Here is a 23,941-nt window from a genome sequence, read left to right as displayed (position 1 = left end):
AGTCTGGACCAAAAGAGACTTATATATGGAGGCAGGAAAGCAGCAAGCTCTCCCGATGCACCAGTGAACCCAATTCACTTGTGGTGTGGGAACTGCTGGCCAACACTTGAAAACAATCTCGTGTCATTGGTACAGCAAAGCAGTAGGATGCATAAATGTCCCTCCAAACAACTAGAGATGACCAGAGGAAGGTCATAAACAAGGAGGGTCCAGCTTTCTCTGCTCCTTGGGTCTGCATGTGGACAGCAGGCCAACAAGTCTCTCCTGTTTCAGTGGAACTAAAACCTAATCTGTGAATTTAGAGAAGGCAGACAGACTTCAGCAGGCCATTAACAAACCCATCTCTACGTGGGCTCAAATAATTGACCAAGCTTTCCTTAGACAGGTGACAGAAAATAGTTGTCCAGAACTCCCAGAGCATTTTGGGAAATGGGTATAGTTAATGCAAACTTTATTTATAAAAGACTCTTAAATTAGTTGTCTCATGCCATGCATTCATACAGAATACAGTGTCCCTTCAGGGCTACAGGAGAGCTCACAACTCAAAAGGAACTATTAAAAGAGTTTCTAATGGCTGAAAGCTAGGAAAAATTAGGACAATTTTACAAATGAGCCATTAAAGAAAACAAAAAAAGATATGGAACCTACTCTGAGCTGAGGGAGCAGCTGTTTAGAAGTCTGTACACTAACCTAACCCACAGTCCGTCTTCTAGAAGCAGAGCATGTGCAAACTTGAGCCTTCACTGCTCTTCCCCATCTGCAGTCTGATACATACAACCAGTTTGTGTACAATGAGGCCTGCAGGGGCCGCTTCACACTACAGGACTTCTAGATTAGTAAACTAAAGCTGCGGAGTGCTGAGGGAGGGGCAGCTTCATTTGCGACTGCTCTTTATTCTCTCCAGTCTCTTTTTCAAGTCATCGATGTTAGTCGTGGAGGAGGAGGAGGAGGTCATGGTTCCCGCAGAGTGGGACTGGTTGGAATCCAGGTCTGAGTGCTGGTGCTGTTCCCGGGACTCCCGAAGCTGTGAGAGCTTGCTATGGAGCATGTCTGTGGAAGAGGCAACTGGAGGAATTGATGGTTTGGAGAGCAAAGAGGTCAGTGGAGGCCGGTCATCTTGCTGTTGAGAGAGGACAGAGAGACACTGGCTAAGTTCAGGGGAAGCAGTCAAGATACGACTCTTTAGCAGTGTGCACCAAAGGCAGGCCGCTCTGCTGTGGGTGAACCTGTGGCTCCGCTCCACCCCACACAGAAAGAAAGGAACAATACCTTTGTGTTGTCAAGACCACACCGCTGCCGGAGAATTTTTAGCCTTTCCAGGTAGACAGATGGCCCCACTTCTTCTCCATTTGTGTTACCTAGAGAGGACACTGTGCTTGTGGGAGTGGGCACACACGTGACCTCCATCTGAGGGGAAATGCCTATAGGAAAATGAAGGAAGCATATGAACAATCCACACATCCCAACTTCCAGAATGCAATGGTCAATCTATTACCAAAGACAACCAATAATTTCTAGGGCTCAGTGGCACAACATATGTATATCATACACAATCCTAGCATAACCCTAGCAACAACAACAAAATTTAAATGTCTGAATGTCTCCACTGTACTTGAAAACTCAAAAACACTCCAAGGATCTACCTGGACTTAGTGATGCAGGCTGCTCTCAAATACACAACCTACACTTAGAACTTTAAGAGTTGACACAAAAGGGCTGCCTGCTTCACCTTGGTTATATGAAGGATTATATACCGACAATCACGGGGCTGACAGGCAATCCAAAGTCCCTAAGCTATTTCTAAGTATGTGGTAACTGCCCAACTTAGAAAATGAGAGTATTTGGCAGAATCAATTATGGTTGGGTTGGATGATATAACAGACACAAGTTTTTCAAATCTACAGGAAAGAACAAGGGATAGGACTATCCATCAATATTCTTGGAGAAGAACAACACAAATTCATCTCAATTCCTAAATTTCCAACAGGGAACAGTTATAAAGTACAACATTTAAAAGGTCTAACTTATAGAGCTGAAAAGATGACTTAAATGGATAAAATGTAAAGACAGGAGTCTGAATCGCTAGAATTTAAATAAATGCTAGGTAGGCATAGCATAGCATAGCAGCTGATCCAAAATCCCAGCATGCAGTAGGAGAGTCACAGAGCAAGCTGGTTCCAGGTAAAATAGCTGAACCAGTGAGCTCTAGGTCTGAGCAAGAGACCCTCCCTCAATTTATAAAACAGAGAACAAGGAGAAACGCAAGACTACATTCACCATCATTTCTGGGCTTCCACAGGCTCCTTCAGCTGTACACATGCCCATATACATATAGACATGCCTGCATACACGTGCAAATTAAGAGAAAAACACAAACAAACCTAACTTAGGGCAAGGAGATGGCTTAGTGCTAGAGATAAGAAAGTTTAGTTTGTCTAAGGGCTGGCAAAATGGCTCAGCAGTTAAGACCACTGACTGTTTTTCTAGAGGTCTGACTTCTAGCATCCACATAGTAGCTCACATCTGTGACTCCAGTTCCAGGGCTCTGATGCTTGTTTTCTTTTGGCCCCCGAGAGCACTGCACAGATTTGGTGCACAGACACTCAGTAGAAAAAACACCCATACATGAAATAAAAATAATTTAAAAAAGAACACTACAACAAAGAACTCTGGAAACGGGAAAAAGAGGGCTACTTGTGGCTACGCCAACCACGGGTCTGCTGTCACTTGGTGTTTGTTTACCACCCTTGTGCAACCTTTGATGGGTTGGAGAGTGGTCATTTATGGTGTCAAAACTCAACCAACCAGGAAAGCAAACCTTTAAGTGAGTCAGACAGATGCAGAAAGAGAAGCTAAACTACACAAGGTGCACACTACTTTTGACAGGCATCAAGCATCTGAGAGGTCACATTCTGGCTGCTCTGCCCTGAGGACAAGAACTTCTGTAGCTGGGGCTGCCTTTGGTTTAAATATTTTTTAAAACTGAAACCTCCTTTGTCTTCCTTTGTTTCAGTGAGCAGCAACTTTCACAGGAGCCTTTTGGTTGTGGGGACAGTACTATTTTAGCCTGAACTAACTTTGGCTATGCATTCATGCTAACCATCCCTAAAATAACTGCAGAGTGCCAATTTTGTTCTAGGCAACTAAACAGATAAAATCCTTTTCCAGCAGATCTTTTCTTTCCTTCTCTTCTTTATAACAGGGTCTCATGCAACTCAGGATGGTCTCTACGTAGCCAAGGATAGACATGAACTTCTGATCCTCCTAGGATTATAGGCATGTATTACCATGCCCAGTTATTGGGTGCTAAGTATTGAACCCAATTCTTTTTACATACTAAACAAGTACTCTACAAACTGAACTACAGTACTTCAGTACCCCCCATGTGGATTTTGAATTTTAGCTGAGAGTGACAGACACAAAACAAACAGATATTATTATCATATATGTTAGAAGTGGGAAATGTGCTGGGGGTAGTGGCATATCCCTTTTAAACTCAGAACCTAGGTGCAGAGGCAGGCAGATCTTTGTGAACAAGAGCTTAACAAGGCTAGGGAATTGGCCAATAGGCTCTCTTAGAAGCAACAGCAGTATGTGTGTGTGTGTATATGTATGTGTATATAAACATACATACAAACAAACAAACAAAAATCAAATCGCCAATGCAGGAGCTACAAATGTACTAGTTGCCGAGTGTATCTGGAGCATGCACAAGTCCCTTGTTTCAATCCCACAGAAGAACAAAGAATGACAGAGTCAGCACAAAGGTGCCAAGGCCTATGCATCTGTGTTTCAGAAACAATGTGGGGAGTTGGTGGGGCCGGGGAGCAGTAGACAGGGTCCGAGAAGGTTTTGCCTTCTAGAAAATAGTTGGAAACTCCTTCTGATGCTCTGTGTGGAAATATGCACAAAGAGTGAAGGTGAGAGAGAGTAGGGAGAACCAACAGGTGGGCACTCTGGTGTAGTTCAGGGAAGAGAGAACACTGTTTCCCCCAAGGTGTCAAGGTGAAGGTAGGGAGAGGTGGGAGTGCATCCTGTGCATGGTTTGCAGGTAGGGCCAAAAGGTTTCCTGGCAGGAAGAGAAGACCAGAAGCTTTAGTTGTCACCAAACTAAGATAAGGCTAGTATCAACAAGAATGCCAATGGAGTGGGTGGCTGCAACTATTTTAGTCTATTTCTAGAGCTGTAACAGGAAACCACACCTGCTGAAGTGGGAATGCGGCCTTTGCTTTCTCTCTCCATCTCAATCACCCGAAGGCCTCTTTCAACATAACTCTGAAAGAACTGCGAGGAATTTTTCAGAAACGGTTCAATGTCAGTATCTGAATATTTCTTCTTATACTCATATAACTCTGCTAGACCCTGGTTAAAAAGAAAGAAAGAGGATGGGTATTAAGTTAGTGTTTCACAAAGAAAACCGTACCTATTTAACCCCTTCCACTCCTCTGCTTCCTTCCAGCCTTACTCCCTCCACCCCTCCTTCAGGTTTTTCACAGATAAGGACTTATTATATAACTTTGACTGGCCCAGAACGTCCTATGTAGATCAGATTGGCCTCAAACTTACAGCAATCATCTGCCTCAGCCTCCTGATGGCTAAGATTACAATTGTGTACCACAACACCTGCCTTTTTGTTATGTTTCCCTTTTTGGGACAGTCTCACTATGAATATAGTTCAGTCTAGTCTCAAACTTGCAATTTTCTACTTTGGCTTTCCAAGTACTCTAACTACTGTGCTACCATACCAGTCTTGGGCTTTCGTTCTCACCTCCTTAGTGTTCTCTTTAGAGCCAATCTTCTTAAAAATCTCAGCTAAGAAATCATTTACTTTGGCCTTTGATGATTTTTCATCCTAATAAATTGAAAAATACAAAGGAATGGTTAGAGTTGAACAAATGAAAGGATGGATGCTAACAGACCATATTTCAAAAATATAGGCCTTATAGGTGTGGTTCTGCTGGTTTAGGAAGCTTGGAGCTAAAAAGCTTAGAGGAGCAATACTAGTATTCTGGTTATGAGAGTCTCTAGTCTAAGGATTTCACCTCAACTTTGAGGACTAGCCGGTCCGTTCTCCAGTTAAGTAGAGCTCACAGTGGACTTACCTAGTGATCTATTGATGCTCTGGGCTCAGACACAGAACTCTTTTTTGGAGATCAAAAAATCATGTGTTCACTCAAGTGTTTTAAAACTGTTAGGCAGAAATGGTCATAGCAGCAAACCAAGATACCGATGACTCTGAGTGCTAAGATCCTCCTCTCCTCCCCTGGAATTCGGGCTACTCACTGTTCTTGAAGCCCCCTTCTCTGTCTCCTTATCAGCCTTGCTCCCAGTCTGGTCCATACTGTGCTTCATCATCCGGCACAGGTGGGCCTCCAGTTCTGACTCGTTCTTATTATCAATCATTGTAAGGTGGTCCAGGATCTGAAGGAGACAGTACATTCAAACACTAGTAATGATTCCCAGGAAATTTACTCAAGAGACCCATTGTTGTTCTCACTCACCTTAGGTCCTTTTAATTTGCATAAAGTATGCAGAAGGGTCTTCAGAGTCCTTATAGGAAATTCACTTTTGCATTGCTTCAATTTCTCTTTGGGAAAGACCTTCATGAAAATGTGGATGTCCAGAAGAATTCTGTCTAGGTTAATGCTGTTGATGGTGTCAGGCAATAGTCGAACCATTCTCCATAGACACTATTAAAATAAGAAACCAGAGGGTAAAAGATGGCTCTGCAGTTAAGAGCACTGGCTGCAGCTGGGTGGTGGTGGCCCATGCCTTTTTTCCCAGTACTTGAGAGGCAGAAGTAAGGGGATCTCTTGAGTTCACGCCAGTCTGGTCTACAGAGTATCAGGAAAGCCAGGGCTACAATAGAGAAACCCTTAATAAAAAAAGCAAAAACCAACCAAACCAAACAAAAAACACTGGCTGCTCTTCCAGAAGACCCAGTCAGTCTGTAACTCCAGTTGCAAGGGATCCAATTATTTTACATAGGCATCCAAGAAGGTAAAACACCAATGCATTTAAAAAGTAACAAACCATTAAGAAATAAGAAACAAAAGGAGTGACTAAAAAGATGAAGATAACTGCAAGGCTACACAGGGAAATCCCGTCTCAAAAAAACCAAAAACTAAAAAAATTAAAAAAAAAAAAAAAGATAATTTATCATTTTTCCAAATTCAAGACTCTATTTTTAGATGAGTGTGTTTTCTATGTGTACAATACTGATTTACTATGTGTGTGCATATGTATGTGGAGATCAGATCTATTACTTTCCATTATGAGACAGTCTCATGTTTAACCTGGATCTTGCTGAATCAGCTAGACAGGTTGGCCAATCCTAGTGATCCATCCTCCTCTACTGTCTCTGCCTCCCCAGGGCTGGGGCCACAAATCCAGATCTTTTCACCCAGATTACATAACAAGCACTTTACAGACAAAGCCATTTCCCTAGGCCTCAAGACTCTGTTTTGATATAAGGGGTCCTTAAGTAGACTGATTGACTTCAAACTTCATTTTCTTGCTTCAGCCTTCTAAATACTGTGATTATAGGTATGTAAGATGTAAGATATAAATGTTGGTCACATCCTTCCAGTTTGGCCACTAAAACTTAAAGACATGAATCTGCTCACCCATGTCCCCCACTGAAGTGTGACAAGTCATCCCTGTGACCATCCATCTCAACTCAACTCTCCCATTTTCACTCCCACTCTCCTCAGACAAGGACATTTTAAATATTGGAAAAAACAAAAAAATCCAAAGAAATGTTTAAATTCTTAGTTTCCTTAGTACCTAAGTATAAAATAGCTTAGATAATTTAACCAAATCTAATCTAATGAAGCAAAGTATCCTATACTACTACTATAGTAGTAGTACTATGTTACACTTATATTCATCTGGAGAGTTTTATGAAAGACTAAACATTATAGACCTGTATATACCTCTCCCTCATAATGAAAATCCCTTATCAAACTTCTTGCCTTCTGGTTTGGTTGGCCATGAACTTTACTATGTACAAGAAGCCTGTGATTTTGTTTCACTTTCCAAGTGCTGGGATTACAGGTATAAGCCACTGTAGTAGCTTGTTCCTCTTTGCAAAGATTTTTAGGGAGCCAGGCTTGGTGGTGTACAGCTTTAATTCCAGCACTAGGAAGCGGAAGCAGGTGAATCCTTCCCTGCCTCATCAGGATGAAGGTATATATACATCACAGCTTGTAGACTGACACTGAGAATGGTAGACTTGGATTTAGCGATAAGTTGAAATAAAAAAAAAGTCCAATTATATATGTGTGTGTGTATGTGTGTGTGTGTGTGTGTATGTGTGTATTTTTGAGAGCCAGTCTCACTGTTTCTTTTGTTTGTTTGTTTTGGATTTGGTTTGTTTGTTTGTTTGTTTTTTTGTTTTTTTTTTTTTGATACAGGGTTTCTCTGTGTAGCCTTGGCTGTCCTGGAGCTCACTCTGTAGACCAGGCTGGCCTCGAACTCAGAAATCCACCTGCCTCTGCCTCCCAGAGTGCTGGGATTAAAGGCATGTGCCACCACCGCCCGGCTCCTCACTGTCTCAATAATACTACATTAGGTATCTCAGGCTGGTTTTGACTCCTATCTTCCTTCCTTAGCCTCTTGTTTTCTGGAATTACAATTGTTACCCTGCCTGACTTAACAATTATATGTTTTGTCTATACTTGGTTGATTTGAGTCAATATCATAATTCAAATTTCTTTCCCTCTACATTTTAAAAATGTGATTATAGGTGGATGGTGATAGCACACGCCTTCAATCTCAGTACTCTGGAGGCAGAGGCATGTGGATTTCTGAATTTGGGGCTAGCATGGTCTACTGATTGAGTTCCAGGACAGCCAAGACCACACAGAGAAACACTATCTTGAATGCCACTCCCACCTCCGTGCAAAAAAGGTGATTATATCTTTGAAAGAAAAGAGATGAAATCATTTCAACTTTACCTTCATAACAAGCTCTGAGAATTTGGGAGAACTAGCTGTTGCTAGTAAGCTGTCCTGAAGTAAAACAAGCAGGGCACTGGAAAAACAAATAGCATTAATAAATTTTAAAACTTCATTCTTAAAATCAGTAACTGGGGCAGTGGTGGGGTACGCCTTTAATCCCAGCACTTGGGAGGCAGAGGCAGGCGGATCTCTGAGTTTGGGGCCAGCCTGGTCTACAGAGTAAGTTCCAGGTCAACCAGGGCTACACAGAGAAAACCTGTCTCGAACCCCCCCCCAAAAAAAACCAAAAAAGAAAAAAAAAATCAATAACTGAAGTGTAAATATTCTCTATCTACCTAATAAGTAATTCACAGATCATGATAATTACTAAAAGTAAGATCAATCATTAAGATCTTGTTATTTGGGCTAGAGAGTTGACTCAGAGGTTAAGAGCACTGACTGCTTTACCAGAGGTTCTGAGTTCAATTTCCAGCAACCACATGGTGGCTCACAACCATCTTAATGGGATCTGATGCCCTCTTCTGGTGTGTTTGAGAACAGCAACAGTGTACTCATATTCATAAAATAAATAAATAAATCTTTAAAAAAAAGATTTTATTTGAAAATTGGTAAATCTTGTCATTGTTTTCTTTTTTTCATGGTCATCAGTAGCTGAGAGACAAGCATAATGCTAGAGATATAACCAGTATATTTTACTGTCTTATTAAAAAATTAATTATATTGATGGTTACTAGTTTTAGCCTGAAATAGATGATTCACTTAGAAGAAAGTAATAAATCATCTTATTAGGCAAATCTGAAAGTTACGATTGACCTGATGATGACTTTGATCCTCTTGCCTCAGCCAAGGGGAACCCTCCTCAGTGATGGAATTACAGCCAAGGGGAACCCTCCTCAGTGATGGAATTACAGCCAAAGGGAACCCTCCTCAGTGATGGAATTACAGCCAAGGGGAACCCCTCCTCAGTGACGGAATTACAGGAGAGCGCCACTATGCTGGGGTTTTACAGGTGCTTGGAGCAAACTCAGGACTCTGAATGCTAGGCAAGTACTCTACTGACTGAGTACACTCTCAGCTCTGGCTACCTGATTTTTATGTGTAGATAAGAGACTATCCCAAGCTTTACTGATAAGGGTATAAATATACCTGAGGATATTGGTCTGGTCTGATTTCTCCAAAACCTTCACCACCAAGAGGTTCACAGAACGAATCACCTGTTGTCCTTCCTCCAGATCTTCAATCCGAGAATCCAGCATTAAGGTGATCAGTCCATGCATCAGGTCTTTCAGGACTCCAGTGGAGGCCTCCCGGGCCAAGCTCTCTATCTGAAATAGCTATCCAGTTCTAACTGTGTTAGGGAGGTTAACACTCAATATGTGAGACAAAGAAGAAAAACATAGTTGGTATATTCTAGTCAATATTGAGCTACATATATTGACAAAGGTTTTACTCTGTGGCCTAGCTGGCCAATACTTTAAACTTCTAAGTGCTGGGACTGCATGCTTTTATCGACATACTTGACATAATTACATTGCATTTTTAAAACCTCAGAATGGTAAAAAGAAAAAAGTCCAAATTAATTGGTATGCTTCCTTTCTACTTTATTTTTGATCCACAATTATCCATGAAAAGCTAAATAGGACCTGCTTTGCCTGTAGAAGAAACTGGTAGGAAGCAGAACACTAGGAAGAACTAAGCAGTCTACTCTATATCCTAACTCTGGAGAGGGGAGGAGGAAGCCCTGAATAAAGGAATTCCTGAATAAATGTGGGCTAACATGGTCTGTATCAAGGACCCTAGTCTTGGGGCTGGAGAGATGGCTCAGTGGTTAAGACTTCCAGAGGTCCTGAGATCAAATCCCTGCAACCACATGGTGGCTCACAACCATCTGTAATAAGATCTGATGCCCTCTTCTGGTGTGTCTAAAGACAGCTACAATGTTCTTATATATAATAAATAAATAAATCTAAAAAAATATATAGATTCTTAAAAATAAATAAATAAATAAACAAACAAACAAATAAATAAAACGACACTAGTCTCAGCCCTAAGGAAATGGCAATGCCTTCTCAGTGTGAGACATAGAGGACTTTCTTCCTCGGGGGTCCAAGAGTAGGATATTCTAGGTGTCTATAGAAATGTCCTTCACAGCTCCCCAACAACCATGTTCACTGGCCTGAAGGCTACTCACCTACAGACTGCTCCTGTAGAGATTAGCTAAACCTACGTCCTTTATCCAGTCATATTACATAACCCTCCTCCTTGTTTCTCAACATGCAACAACCCTGCCTTTCTGTTTGATTCTACATAAATTTGTTGAGTTTCTGGGGTGCTGAGATTTCCCCATCTCAAAGTTCAGACCACATGATCCCAGCTTTTCTGTGGTTCTATTTCTGTCTATTCTTCATTCCTTCTCTGCTCCAGCTGTGCTAGATGAAACACCTAACAGGTAACATTCAATGCAAAAAGTCAACAACTGGCTCCATGACTCATGATAATTCTAGCAAGTGGACACAGGTCTCACTGGAACATCAGCATTGACTCTGGCCTGAGAAACTGGGTGGGATGACAGATCTTAAGAGACTCTCCAGTTCTGCAGAAATCTCTTACCGAAATCATGTTGCCAATGATACAGCTATACAACTTGATGATTTCTTCCTTGTCCAACTTTTCATCTGCCATGTGTGTGCTGTAGATGAGTCTTAGCTGCATGAATGTTGCTATCAGAAACTGATCAATATGGCCCGACATAGCTTCAGCTTTGTCTTCCTGCCTTAGGACCTCGTCAATCTGACAAGAAAAATTCCAAGCTTTGTGAGTAGCAGAAAGACATTATTATAAGGCACATTTCTATAGGAGAATTCATTAGCAAAGCACTTATTTTACTTCAAAAAAAAAAACTTTAGAAATAACTATCCTTAGGAATTAAATCATTACACACACACACACTTACTGAGCAGGATAGTATTAAATGAATTAGCCAGAGATTCTATTCTAAGAACCTTATAGTCTAGTTTGAGAATAATTTCTTTGCTTGAATGTTCAATTAATGAACATGAATGGCAGGGGGGTAGTGGCGTGCCTTTAATCCCAGCACTTGGGAGGCAGAGGCAGGCGGATCTCTGAGTTCAAGGCCAGCCTGGTCTACAGAGTGAGTTCCAGGATAGCCAGGGCTACACAGAGAAACCCTGTCTCGAAAAAACCAAAAACCAAAAACCAAAAAAAAAAAAAAAAAAAAAAAAAAACCCAAAACCAAAACCAAACCAAAACAAAAAAGAATACTTTTTTTAGACAGTGTTACTACTAAACCTTCAAGAGTGAAACATACCTATAATCAGCACTTTGAAGGCTGAGGAAGCAGGAGGATTTTACATTTGAGTTCAGCCTCGGCTACCAGCCAAATTCCAGGATATCCTGGGCTACAAAATGAGAACCTGTCTTCGAACAAATAAAGATAACAGCAACAATAATAAAAACCCCAAACAAACAATCTTATCTATATGTATATAGTTTGTTTCATATATAATCTCTATGAATGAAGAGCTCAGTGGTAGATCATATCCTGGGGTTTGATTTATAATACTGTCAAAACGTAAAAAGACAAATAATTTTTTTTTTTCCGAGACAGGGTTTCTCTATAGCCCTGGCTGTCCTGGAACTCACTCTGTATACCAGCTAGCCTTGAACTCAGAAATCCACCTGCCTCTGCCTCCCAAGTGCTGGGATTAAAGGCAGGCACCACCACTGCCTGGCTAAGACAAATAATCTTAATAACAAAAAGTAACAAGAAAAGATCTACATTTATCAGATGAGACTCAAAAAGTTCAGATTATTTATTCAGTCTAAACTAAAAACTCAATTTTCTCATGTCCACTGTTTTTCCTAGTTTAGTACTTGATTGATTGTAGTGGTGGTAAAATGTTCTGCAGAAAAATATTTATCTTGTATACACTAATATAAAAGTATCTTCCAATGGCCTTGTGTATTCTAGGCATATTAAGCAGATTTATACTGTATATACTATATGTTGACATTCAGTAAACTTCATTTTCAGCAGGACTGCCAAGCTGCACAACTCCATTTATATGTGAACAGTGCCTCCTGGTGTGTAGGCCTTCCTGTCAGTATCTCTTCATGTATGCCTACTTCACAAACATAGTATTCAGTGGGAAAGTTTAATGTTTCCATATGCACATCATAAAAAACTGCATTTCCAAGGAGGATTATTTTCCTTCTTTCTATAAATTACATTAATAAGTAGACATACATTCTTTCATATTTATGGTGTTATTGTCTTCTATTTAATATTGTTATTATATAAATAATTATAGTACACATAATCTGAAGGCTTTAGGAACACATTTATTATACAAAGATTACATGTACTTTTCTGCATCTAGCTTTGTTTTTTGTGTCAGGGTCTCACTATTTAGACCTGGCCGTCCTGGAACTCACTATGTAGATCTTGAGCTCAGAGAGATCCGCCTGCCTGCACCTCTGAGTGCATGAACCTCCTTACTCTGGTTGGCATCTAGCTTTCTAATTCAGTGGAAAATTTTGAAAATCCTCTAAAGTCAAAAGAACAACTCTATTTGTGAAAGCAGTGCAAGATGCTGGAGAGATATCTGGCTCTGCTATTATGGGAACACTTGCTGTTCTTGCAGTGGACTAGAATTTGGTTTCCAGCCTTATCATGGACCCTCAAAACTGTCTTTAACTCCAGTTCCAAGGAATCTAATGCCCTCTTCTGGATTCTGTAGGAATCAATCAGATATACACATATGTTGTGCATACATGCATGCAAAATACTCATAAAAACAAAATCTTGTAATACTAGTTTCTCAACCTTTCCAATGCTATGATCCTTTAATACAATTCTTCATGTTGTGGTGACGCCCTGCAGTCATAAAATTATTTTGTTGCTTCTTTATAACTATAATTTTTCTGTTATGAATCATAATATAAATATCTGATATGTAGAATATCTGATATATGGGGATCGACCACAGGTTGAGATCATTGACTTAAAACAAACGAAGAAAACCAACAATAATGGCTTATGCATTTACCAAAATTTTCAATCATTTCTTTACTGAGACTTTGCAGTGTTTCTAGTTTAGTACATTACAATAAACAAAATCTTTGAGTATATATATCCTTATATGCCTACATTTTTATGTCTGAGAGAACATTTTTTTTTTAAAGATTTACTTATTATTGTAAGCACACTGTAGCTGCCTTTAGACACACCAGAAGTGGGCATCAGATCTCATTATGGATGGTTGTGAGCCATCATGTGGTTGCTGGGATTTGAATTCAGGACCTTCGGAAGAGCAGTCAGTGCTCTTAACCACTGAGCCATTTCTCTAGCCCCAACATTCCTCCACTTTTTCTTTTTTTTTGCCCTGAGACAGGGTTTCTCTGTGTAGCCCTGGCTGTGCTAGAACTTACTCTGTAGACCAGGCTGGCCTCGAACTCAGAAATCTACTTGCCTCTGCTTCCCAAGTGCTGGGATTAAAGGCATGCACCACCACTGCCCAGCCAACATTCCCCTTTCTTAATAGAACACATGGGGCTGGAGAGATGGCTCAATGGGTAAGAGCAATGACTGTTCTTCTGAAGGTCATGAGTTCAAATCCCAGTACCCACATGATACCCTCTTCTGGTGTCTGAAGACAGCTATACTGTACTTACATATAATAATTAAATAAATCTTTAAAAGAGGACGCATACTGTTTGTTTTCTTTTGGTGGAGACTGACCTTAGGCCTTGCACATTCTAAGCTTGTACTAGACAGATGAGCCACACTTCTAGTCTTCACAGCACTTTATTTTTGTTTTTTCTTTTATTTTTTCTTTTTTGAGACAGGGTTTCTCTATATAGTCCTGGCTGTCCTAGAACTCACTCTGTAGACCAGGCTGGCCTCAAACTCAGAAATCCACCTGCTTCTGCCTCCCAAGTGCTGGGATTAAAGGCATGCACCTCTAGTGCCTAGCTTCACACAACTTTAAAAATGCACTAATGTGATTGGCATGATGGTACATGCCTTAAATATCAGTACTCAGGAGGCAGAGGCATTCAGATGGCTGAGTTCAAGGCCAGCCTGGTCCACATGGCATTCCAGAACAGCCAGAGACCTTGTTTCAAAAAAAAAAAAAAACAAAGAAAGATGCAGTATCGACTTATGTCTCGGACACCCCCCTATCCCAAAACCCCCACCCCCCTGCCATTTCTCTGTGTAATAGCCCTGGCTGATTGTCCTAGAACTCACATTGTGGACCAGGCTTTCATAGAACTCACAGAGATCCACCTGCCTCCTCAATTCTGGGATTAAAGGTATATGCCACCACTATGCCTGTTTTTTTTTTTTCCTTGTTGTTATTGTTATTTTCCATCTTAGATTAGACAGTCTCATGTAGCCCAGGCTGGCTGCAAACTTGATATGTAGCAAAGAATAACCATGGAGTTTTGATCCTCCTGCCTCCTGAGTGCTGGGATTGCAGGCATGCACCACCATGGTCCGTTTATACAGAGCAGAAAATAAACATGTCTTCCTTCTGTTACTCTGAGCCTCCAGCATTCTTATTATGAAGTAAAGATTGTCATAGGACCCACTGGACAGAATAACTCTCACAAGTTGTTCTCTCACTTCTGCACATGTGCTGTAAGTCTCTCAGCGTTTCAAATTTAGACAGTTGTTAATTTTGAATGGAAATATACTTAATTTGCCAGGAAGTGGTGGCACATGTCTTTAATTCCAGCACTTGTAAGTTTGACACCAGTCTGAGCTATAGGAGTAAGTTAGAGGATAGCCAAGGCTACACAGAGACCCTGTCTCAACAAACAAACAAACAAACAAACAAACAAACAAACAAACAAACAAACAAACAGGGCTAGAAAGATGGCCCAGTGGTTAAGAGCATTGTCTGTTTGTCCAGGAGTTCTAAGTTTAATTCCCAGCAACTCTCAGCAATAACACTGTGGCACACAAACCAGCTATACCGGAATCTGTTGCCCTCTTTTGGTAAGAAATACACTTAAATTATGTACTAGGTAACTAGCATCTTTCTAATTCTGAATCACATAAACATTACATATATGTATGGTTGTCTCTGTCTCTGTCTCTCTCCCCCCTCCCACCCTCCTTCCTTCTCTTTGAGACAGTATTTGTGTGTCCTCCTGGATGTCCTGGAACTCATACCGTAAAACTGTCTGGCCTCAAACTCAAAGAGATTTACCTGCCTCTGCTTTACTAAGGTTTGTGGTGCCACCACTGCCCAGCAAGCAGTGTATTTTAAATGTCATTCACTAATACTTCTTTTTTTTCTTTTTGGTTTTTTCGAGACAGGGTTTCTCTGTGTAGCCCTGGCTGTCCTGGAACTCACTCTGTAGACCAGGCTGGCCTCGAACTCAGAAATCTGCCTGCCTCTGCCTCCCAGAGTGCTGGAATTACAGGCGTGCACCACTACCACCCAGCACTTCATTATTTTTTTATGTAAATGTCTTAAATATATTGCTAAATTTTTTACTAACATCACTGTTGATGACAGTTTAAAAATTAATTTTTTTTTTTCATTTGGTTTGTTCAAGACAGGGTTTCTCTGTGCAGCCCTGGCTGTCCTGGCACTCACTCTGTAGACCAGGCTGGCCTTGAACTCAGAAATCCGCCTGCCTCTGCCTCCCAAGTGCTGGGATTACAGGCATGCGCCACCATCACCCGGCTTCTTTTCTAGTTTGGATGATCCTCATTCTGAGCCACTCTGTGTGTTACTTGCTTTGCTTGGAGCCTTAACACCCCTGCATAGACATCCTTTCCTTGGGGATAGATGCTCAATTACATGGCAATGTTCTTTTATGAACACTTTCCTTGTAATCTACCTGTAATCTAGACTTTTATCTCCTGGCTCTGAGCTAATGTGGTTCCCCACTAACAACCACTGTCACACAGCAAACACAAACCTAGTTCTTCCCTACTTATATATACTTAAAACTGAACTGTTAGGGAAGAAAACAGAAAATGATTAAAACAAATAGCTTCCGGGGAATGAATAAACGGCTCATGAATAAGAACACTGGCTGCTCTTCCAGTGGACCTGGGTTTGATTCCCGGCACTCATATGGTAGCTCACAATTGTTTATAACTCTAGCACTCCAGGGGATTTGACACAAATGATAACTGAGTGGTCCCTGTGTCCTTTTTTTAAAAATCAGGATAATACTGGAAATTGCCTATGTGCTTCAATTCTGTTATTATACTAGTACATAATCCATTATTCTTACAAGTCTCTACATAGACCAATTACCTGTGTCAGAGCTTGGATACTTGTGTTGATGTCACCACTGGCTACTTGGGAGATAATGAAATTGATTGTGGATGCTGTATTACTGTGCATGTCATCAAAATGTGGAGAAACTGCCCGGATCCTAGACAAAAGATCAAAAGGAAACATTCAATATGAATTATAAAACATTTTAATGAGTGGGAATTATGCAATTCTCTACTAGATCCAGGTTTTAGTAAAGATGTCACTATCAGGCAGTAATCAACTCTAGGAATTTTCAATGGCACTTCCAAAGTGGGCTCTTTTCAGGTATGTACTCTAATGATCACGAGCTGTTTGTATTTAAATAAAAAGGCTGAACTTACTTAGGTTCAGGAATGAGGACAGGTTCAAAAATGTCATCAAGTTTGTGCTGGACAAGCTCTGGCATTTCACAGCGGACTGTACCATTATCATTTTCAATCTCATCTAAATCCAGCTGGAACTCTCGGCGAACCATCTGGGCTGCTTCAGGATGCCCACTCATGCTTCGAGCTTGACTAAAGGAAGCAGAAAGAGGCTCCTGAACTAAGAGGGATTTCTTCACACAGGATAACATTAGCACTGCTGGCTGCCTCAAAGCTTCAAGACAGATGTTCAACTTCTGGTTTCAGCCCCTCTGAAGGATTTGAGTACAGCAAAGTGCCTGAAGTGACAACACTGGTTTGGGGTTATCCTAAGAGAGAGCAGGCAACTTTAATTTGTGCTTAGATTATTGGTTAAATGTATTATCTCTAATGTGCAAAAGCCTTGACAATAATCTTGAACTTCTATTGAACTTGGAGCAGAAAATATTTAATAAAGACTGAAAATCTACTATTAATAGCCAAAGTATTAATAATAGTATAGATTAGGTATTCCTTTCTCTCTCCATGAAATTAACTCGTGTTTAAGACCTGATTATAGGCATCTTTTGCAGTTTTCAGTACATTTTATACTTGGAAAGATAGTTATTGCTTTTTGAAGAAGTCACTCTTGATAGGACCAGGCCAGTATTATATAGTTATACAAAATTTCCAAATTCAAATTGGTTAAAATTATACTTGCAGCACACACAGCCCCAAACAGTGCTGTCTTGTTTGAAAGGAAGTATTTTGAGCCCATAAGCCAGTTCTGGGATGTATGCATCTCATTAGCCTTATCTTAAAAACAGGAAACTGGATCTGCTGTGGTAGTACACCCCTTTAATACCAGGACTTTGGGAAGCAGAGACAGCTAAAAGTTTATGAATTCAAGGGTAGCCTGGTCTACATGGTGTGCTCCAAGACAGTTAGGGCTATGAGACCCTCTTTCAAAAAAACCCAAGTAATAACGACAAAAAAACCCAAAAACCACCAAAAGCAAAACCAGGAACATGAATAGGAGACTTTCATGGGAGGCCTGATATTTATGCCACCCTCTGCTGCCCTGTTGTAAAAGCTGGTCACTCTCCAGAGGGGATGAAACCATGTCAGAAGTTAGAAAGATATAAGAGCCCTGCTAATGAGAAATTAGCAGGCAGTACTTACATCCTATAAGTGCGATACATAATTCTGTCCACGGAAAAGCAGTGAAAGAAGGCACAAGACCATTTAGAAGTGGTTTTGAGACAAAGACAATGAAGAATGAAAGATTAAACATTTGGTCATAAGACATTACCCTAGACACTCTGTCATGCATGATAGTGACAAAAACTCAAGGTTATGTTACAGACAAGCTCTGAGCACACAAAGCTAAATCCACAGACATGCTAGCAGGTAACTAACTATAGTGACATACTTAAGTCTGGAGGACATGTCCTCAGCCGGCCCCTTGCGTAGCATGTTGGCATTAGAGTTTATATTCTGTGTGCGCTGAGGCTTCTCTTCTGCCTGTTTCACAGGTGCAGCAGAGGGTCTCTTTGCTGACCGCTTTATCCTCTCCTCAAGCATGCTCATGTCCTTCTCAGAAAGCTGTAAAAATTCAAGCTATTAGCACACCCATTTACTAAAATATAAATCCTACTTGGAGAATAATAATCCAGAATTATCCACTGCAAGCCTGGCATGATGGTACATGCTTTTAATCCCAGTATTGGGAGGCAAAGGCAGACAGTTTCTCTAAGTTCAAGGACACCTGGTCTACAAAACAGTCTGGACTACAAATGGAATTCTAGGACAGTCAGGGCGGTTATACAGAGAAACCCTGTCTCAAAAAATTACCCATGGGGCTGGAGAGATGGCTCAGCGGGTAAGAGCACCGACTGCTCTTCCAAAGGTCATGAGTTCAAATCCCAGCATCCACATGGTGGCTCACAACCATCCGTAAAGAGATCTGACACCCTATTCTGGTGTCTGAAGACAGCTACAGTGTACTTACATATAATAAATAAATAAATATTAAAAAAAAAATTACCCATTCCAGCTTAGAAGAAGCCATGCAGTGATAGACCAGGCAAAGGTGACACGGACACCTTTGATCCTAATGGGTGGATCTCTGAGTTCAAGGCCAGCATGGACTACAGAGTGAGTCAGGGCTACACACAGACAAATCCAGTCTTTTAAAAACAAAATAGCGCGCGCGCGTACACACACACACACACACACACACACACACACACACACACACGTACACACACATTTTGCTCTATGTTAAAAAGTATGTGTTACTCTTGCAAAGGACTAGGTTCAGTTACCAGTACCCACATGGTGCCCAAAATCATGTAACTCCAGTTTTTGTTTATTTTTGCCATTCGGGAGACAGGGTTGCTCTGTATCTCTGGCTGTCCTGGAACTCAGAGACCTATCTGCCTTTGCCTCCTGAGTGCTTGGATTAAAAGCATGTATGCCAGCTGGGCAATGGTGGTGTACGCCTTTAATCCCAGCACTTGAGAGGCAGAGGCAGGAGAATTTCTGAGTTTGAGGCAAGTCTGGTCTACAGAGTGAGTTCCAGAACATCCAGGGCTACATAGAGAAACCCTGTCTCGAACCCCCTCCCTAAAAAAAAGTGTGTATGACACCACAGACCCCCCCTTCTTTTAAAAAAGACATGGCTTCTCTGTGTAATAGCTTTGGGTGTCATGGAACTCAGAGAGGTCCTTCTACCTCTGCCTCCTGAATATATACCATTGGGTCCAGCTATAACTCCAGTTCTAGGGGTTCCATGTCTAATTCTATATATTCTGTAGACACCAGGAACACATGTGGTACAAATATGCACATATGTACATGTAACCAAAACACTCATTCATATAAAAAATAAATATAATCATTTTTTTGGGGGGGGGATTTGGATTTTTCGAGACAGGGTTTCTCTGTATACCCCTGGCTGTCCTGGCACTCACTCTGTAGACAAGGCTGACCTCGAACTCAGAAATCCACCTGCCTCTGCCTCCCAGAGTGCTGGGATTACAGGCGTGCGCCACCACCGCCAGGCAAATAAATATAATCTCAAAAATAAACAAAACAAACCTACTACATTATTTCTAAAAAATGCTTCTTTGCATTTATTTGGGGTGTGTGTGTGTGTGTGTATGTTGTACATATGTGTTCATATAAGCACTACAACACTCACATAAAAGTTATAGAAAAACTTGTGGGAGTTGATTCTTTCTTTTTACCATGCAGTTCCAGGGACGAAACTCAGGTATTCAGGCTTGGTTACAAAAGAACTTTATCCATTAAATTATCTTGCTAACCTTCATATCACTATATTATTAAGTAAACTGCCATTAAAATCTACACAGCTATAATAACAACATATGAAAGACAGCCAGGTGGTCTTAAATTTTTTTCTTTTTTAAAAGGAAGAAAAAAGAAGAAAACGTAAAAAAATTAATGAAGTTTTTGTTTTATAGATAAAAACAAATTGTGTCTATGAGCACGATTTTTTACTTTTGGCCATTTGATATAACAACTTCTACTTGTTTTATGTTCTTCTTCACTTGTGATAGTATTTTATTAGATAATGGAAATACAATGATTTAAGTATTGTGCATGAAAATGGTGCTATTATAACTTTATCAGAGTAAAGAACTGAAGGTCAAGACACAATAATGATTGGCTCACAAGGAAGCAAGGAATCAAGAAGCAGAACTAATGTGCCTGGAAAAGTAGCACACGGCTGAGGATTGCTCCCTGTATCCAACATTGTCCCCAAAAGGGTACTTGTTAACTAATAACCAAAAGTACCAAAAACCACAGAGCAGTATCTCAAATCCAGACTAGCTCAACATCAGTGAAAATACCTGAAGTACATACATACCTGGATGTAGAATATCTTAATGGTTAAACGTAATAACCAATGAAACTCCAGTAGAGGGAGATGGCAGGCAACCCAACAACCAAGAAACCATGGAATTCTTTTTACAACATATCCACAAGGCATACAGAGAAATAGCACTTACATTTCCAATCAGTTTGAACACCTGATCTCCATGCACGTTGTACACTGTTACAATGGTGTTGAGGGCAGCATTCCGTACAGCATTGTCTCGGTCTCCTATGTGAATAGCTATCTCTTTTAAGGCTTTTCCTGGGGTTGGCTGACAAACATTCATACCATAGGACTCAATTAAGCAACCTAGCTCTTCCAGGCACTCTATGGGGGAAGAATGAACAGATTAATGAAACCCAAAATATGGTATAGAAGTTTCTGCAACTTTTCTTTGGCACACAGGAAGTGCCAAATCTTATTCTGGGTCCTTTTAGGTTTTTCTTTCTTTTACACTGTCATATATGAATCACTGGTGTCATAAGTGTTCATGACAAAGTATGCCTGTGAGTCAGATGGCCCCTGTGCACTTGATTTTGTCACCAGGGTGGTACTGAGTGGTGCCTGTATCACCTGGATACTATGGCTCCACTAGTGTGCAACTCATCACTCTCACAGTTTGAATAAGGAAAATTGGAATCAACTACACAGACACTGAAGAAATGTCATTGCTCATTTATAAATGAGTTCTTGAGACTCACTTGTGCAAAGACTTGCAACTTAACTTCAATTCTGGGGGTTGAGACACATAACTCAGTGCAGAGAACTTGCCTAGCACGTATGGGGCTCGGAGCTTAGCTCTCATCAACTCTAGAAAGATAGACGGGCACACATAGATGTTTTGCTTTACCTGCTCTCTGCTTAGAGTTTTTGGACTTGGTCCCTTCCATGATGAAGGGGAACATTTTGCTGGCTGGGTAGACAAGGCACATCCGGTTCAGGATAGCACGGACATCTTTACGAATGACATCCTTTGGTTCTCCAACCTGGTCAACAAGAAATGACAGAGACCTTTGCTGAGTGCAATGGTTATTTCATGCATTATTGTATCTTGAAAGGATCTTGAGAATGAATGAAAGGAGATACCATCACGCCATAGATGAGGGAATAAAAGTATAAGAACCCAGGTTAGCTCAGAACCCAAGCAGCCTCCCAGGATGAGAGCACAGTACCTTGAGGATCAGATAGGGAATAAAGGAGGATGCTTCACTCTCAGTAAGATGATATTCTTCCTCACTCAGCAGGGTGAAAAGCAACTTTAAATATTCCAGTGCTTTCATTAGGACGCTTGTATTGGTGTCGAAAAACCGGAGGGTAAGCCATTTTAAGATAAGATCTAAGCAACTGATGACACCGTCTTTTTCACTTTCCAAGTGCTTAAAATAAAAGTAAAAACCCCACAGGTAAGACTGTATATAAATGTAAATTTCTACTAGGCATACATTTCTTAAGTTGTAATGGTGCCCAAAAGAAAATGTAAGTTTTTAAACATTGACCAGGATCCCCAAAATACACCATCATTTATTCTATCAAATGAAACATGTTTACAGAGAACACGGTGTATCCTACTTCTTCCTCAAAATATTCAAAGTTGTGACCAATTCTCAGCATTCCATATTTCATATTCCTGAGGCAGATATTTATCTATTTGAAGACTTACATCAACCATGACAGCCAGGGCCTTATTGTGATGTTGAAAATCTGAGTGAAACATTTCATCCTGTAACCATTTAGCCACGCAGCTAGACATCTGAGTCTTCAGCTGTTCAATGTATTCATCACGTGGGGTAGTAAAATTCCACTTTAGTACCTGAGGGGGGGAAATAGAAAGGTACTGAATGCAGGCACTCAAACCGAAGCAAAGTTGAGAGTCACCTGGTACAGTTGAAAGGCTCAACTTAATGTGATATCTTTGTGCTCTTGTTCTTTTTTGTGAGACAGGTTCATGTTATTTAGTACTCACTGGATTGAATATGGAGAGCAGACTGGCCTTGAATTCAAAGTAATCTTTGTGTCTTAACCTGCTCAGTCCTGTTTTTTTGTCTTCCTAAAGTTTTCTTTTATTCTTCATTTTTGTGTATGAGTGTTTTAATTGCATGTATGTTTGTGTATTATTTTCATGCCTGGTACCTTTGAAGGCTAAAAGAAGGTACTGGATTCCTTGGAGCTGGAGTTACAGCCACAGTTGTGAGCCACCATGTAGATGACAGGAATCAAATCCTAGTGCGCTGTATGAACAGCCAGTGCTCTCAACTGTTGAGCCACCTTCCTAGCTCCTTAGTTCTTACATTTCTTGAGACAATATATTGCTCTATAGACCAGGCTGTACTCAGAGTTGAGCTCTTGCTGATTACGCCACCCAAATGCTGGGGCTATAAGCATGTACTATCATGCTTGGCTCTAAGTATGTTAAATAAGATTCATTAGAGCCGGGTAGGGGTGTCACATGCCTTTAATCCCAGCACTTGGAAAGCTGAAGCAGGCGGATTTCTGAGTTCTAAGCCAGCCTGGTCTACAGAGTGAGTTCCAGGACAGCCAGCCAGGGCTATACAGAGAAACCCTGTCTCAAAAAACCAAAACCAAAAAGATTCATTATTAATTATGAATACACGATATAAAATATAGCTCAAGGTGTTACACTTCCAAAATCCTATAAGAAAACAATTTTGAGCAAATATTAATATAAAAAAAATGCTGATGACCATTTATTTATTTACTTTTAATCTTAGCACCATAGGAAGCAGTCAGGGCTATATAATAAAATGTGTCACTAGAAATAATAAAAACAAAAAAAAAGCATATAAATGCTATAATTGTGTGACATGGCATAAATTTTTAGAGGAAAAATGTACCAAATTAAAACATAATACAATTTTAGGAATTTAGCAGATATAATTACTTATGTACATAAAGACCTATATTTAAAGGTACTTTTAAAAAACCTGATTTGATTTTTTAAAATTATATGTATGCACATCTGTGTGTGGGTTTGTGTAAGTATCCATGGACCTAGAATTACATGAGTTTGTGATCCACCTGACATATTCCTAGAAATCAAACTTAGGTCCCGTGCAAGAGAAGTATGTAATCTTAAACTACTAAGCTATCTTTTCAGACTTTGAAACATGTTTGTGACAGCACAATTTGTAATTCTATGACTGTAATATAGTGATTTGATTATAAGTAATCAAAATATGTATGAGTAATGTGCAAGTGTGTATTTGCAAACACATGCCCACAAATAAATAATTTGTTTTGTTTTTGAGAAAGGGTCTATATGGAGACCAGTAACTTACTATGTAGACTAGAAAGATCTGCCCGATGAGATTAAAAGAGGGAGTAAGATCAAAATACACTGCATGAAAAAATTCAAAGAACCAATAAAAACAATTTCAAGAAGAATCTGTTTAGGGCCAGCAAGATGCCAGC

At 40.3% G+C, this 23,941-nt stretch overlaps 1 protein-coding gene and 1 non-coding gene across 3 annotated transcripts in view; both read right to left on the bottom strand.

Moving 5' to 3' along the window:
- Positions 1-434: 434 nt before the first annotated feature.
- Positions 435-23,941, bottom strand: part of Ckap5 (cytoskeleton associated protein 5) — an 89,920-nt gene continuing 66,413 nt past the window's right edge. For both annotated transcript variants that reach the window (XM_052182957.1, XM_052182959.1), the window contains exons 29-44: positions 22,173-22,322; positions 21,685-21,888; positions 21,363-21,498; positions 20,646-20,839; positions 18,041-18,213; positions 16,609-16,782; positions 16,265-16,385; positions 10,572-10,751; positions 9,108-9,295; positions 7,959-8,034; positions 5,502-5,690; positions 5,284-5,421; positions 4,769-4,852; positions 4,203-4,362; positions 1,270-1,421; positions 435-1,120 (exon numbers count right to left, since the gene is read on the bottom strand). In XM_052182957.1, coding sequence (XP_052038917.1) covers positions 875-1,120; positions 1,270-1,421; positions 4,203-4,362; positions 4,769-4,852; positions 5,284-5,421; positions 5,502-5,690; positions 7,959-8,034; positions 9,108-9,295; positions 10,572-10,751; positions 16,265-16,385; positions 16,609-16,782; positions 18,041-18,213; positions 20,646-20,839; positions 21,363-21,498; positions 21,685-21,888; positions 22,173-22,322 — 2,565 coding nt within the window. In that variant the 3' untranslated portion in view covers positions 435-874. The remainder of the gene's footprint in view (positions 1,121-1,269; positions 1,422-4,202; positions 4,363-4,768; positions 4,853-5,283; positions 5,422-5,501; positions 5,691-7,958; positions 8,035-9,107; positions 9,296-10,571; positions 10,752-16,264; positions 16,386-16,608; positions 16,783-18,040; positions 18,214-20,645; positions 20,840-21,362; positions 21,499-21,684; positions 21,889-22,172; positions 22,323-23,941) is intronic.
- LOC127686592 (small nucleolar RNA SNORD67) lies at positions 21,018-21,129 on the bottom strand. Its single transcript, XR_007978192.1, has one exon. It is a non-coding gene; the product is annotated as a small nucleolar RNA SNORD67 (small nucleolar RNA).

The sequence above is a fragment of the Apodemus sylvaticus genome, chromosome 5 (assembly GCF_947179515.1).
Source record: "Apodemus sylvaticus chromosome 5, mApoSyl1.1, whole genome shotgun sequence".
Classification (NCBI taxonomy): domain Eukaryota; kingdom Metazoa; phylum Chordata; class Mammalia; order Rodentia; family Muridae; genus Apodemus; species Apodemus sylvaticus.
The sequence above is the reverse complement of the archived record's forward strand: the minus strand, read 5'-3'. Positions and strand labels throughout refer to the sequence as shown.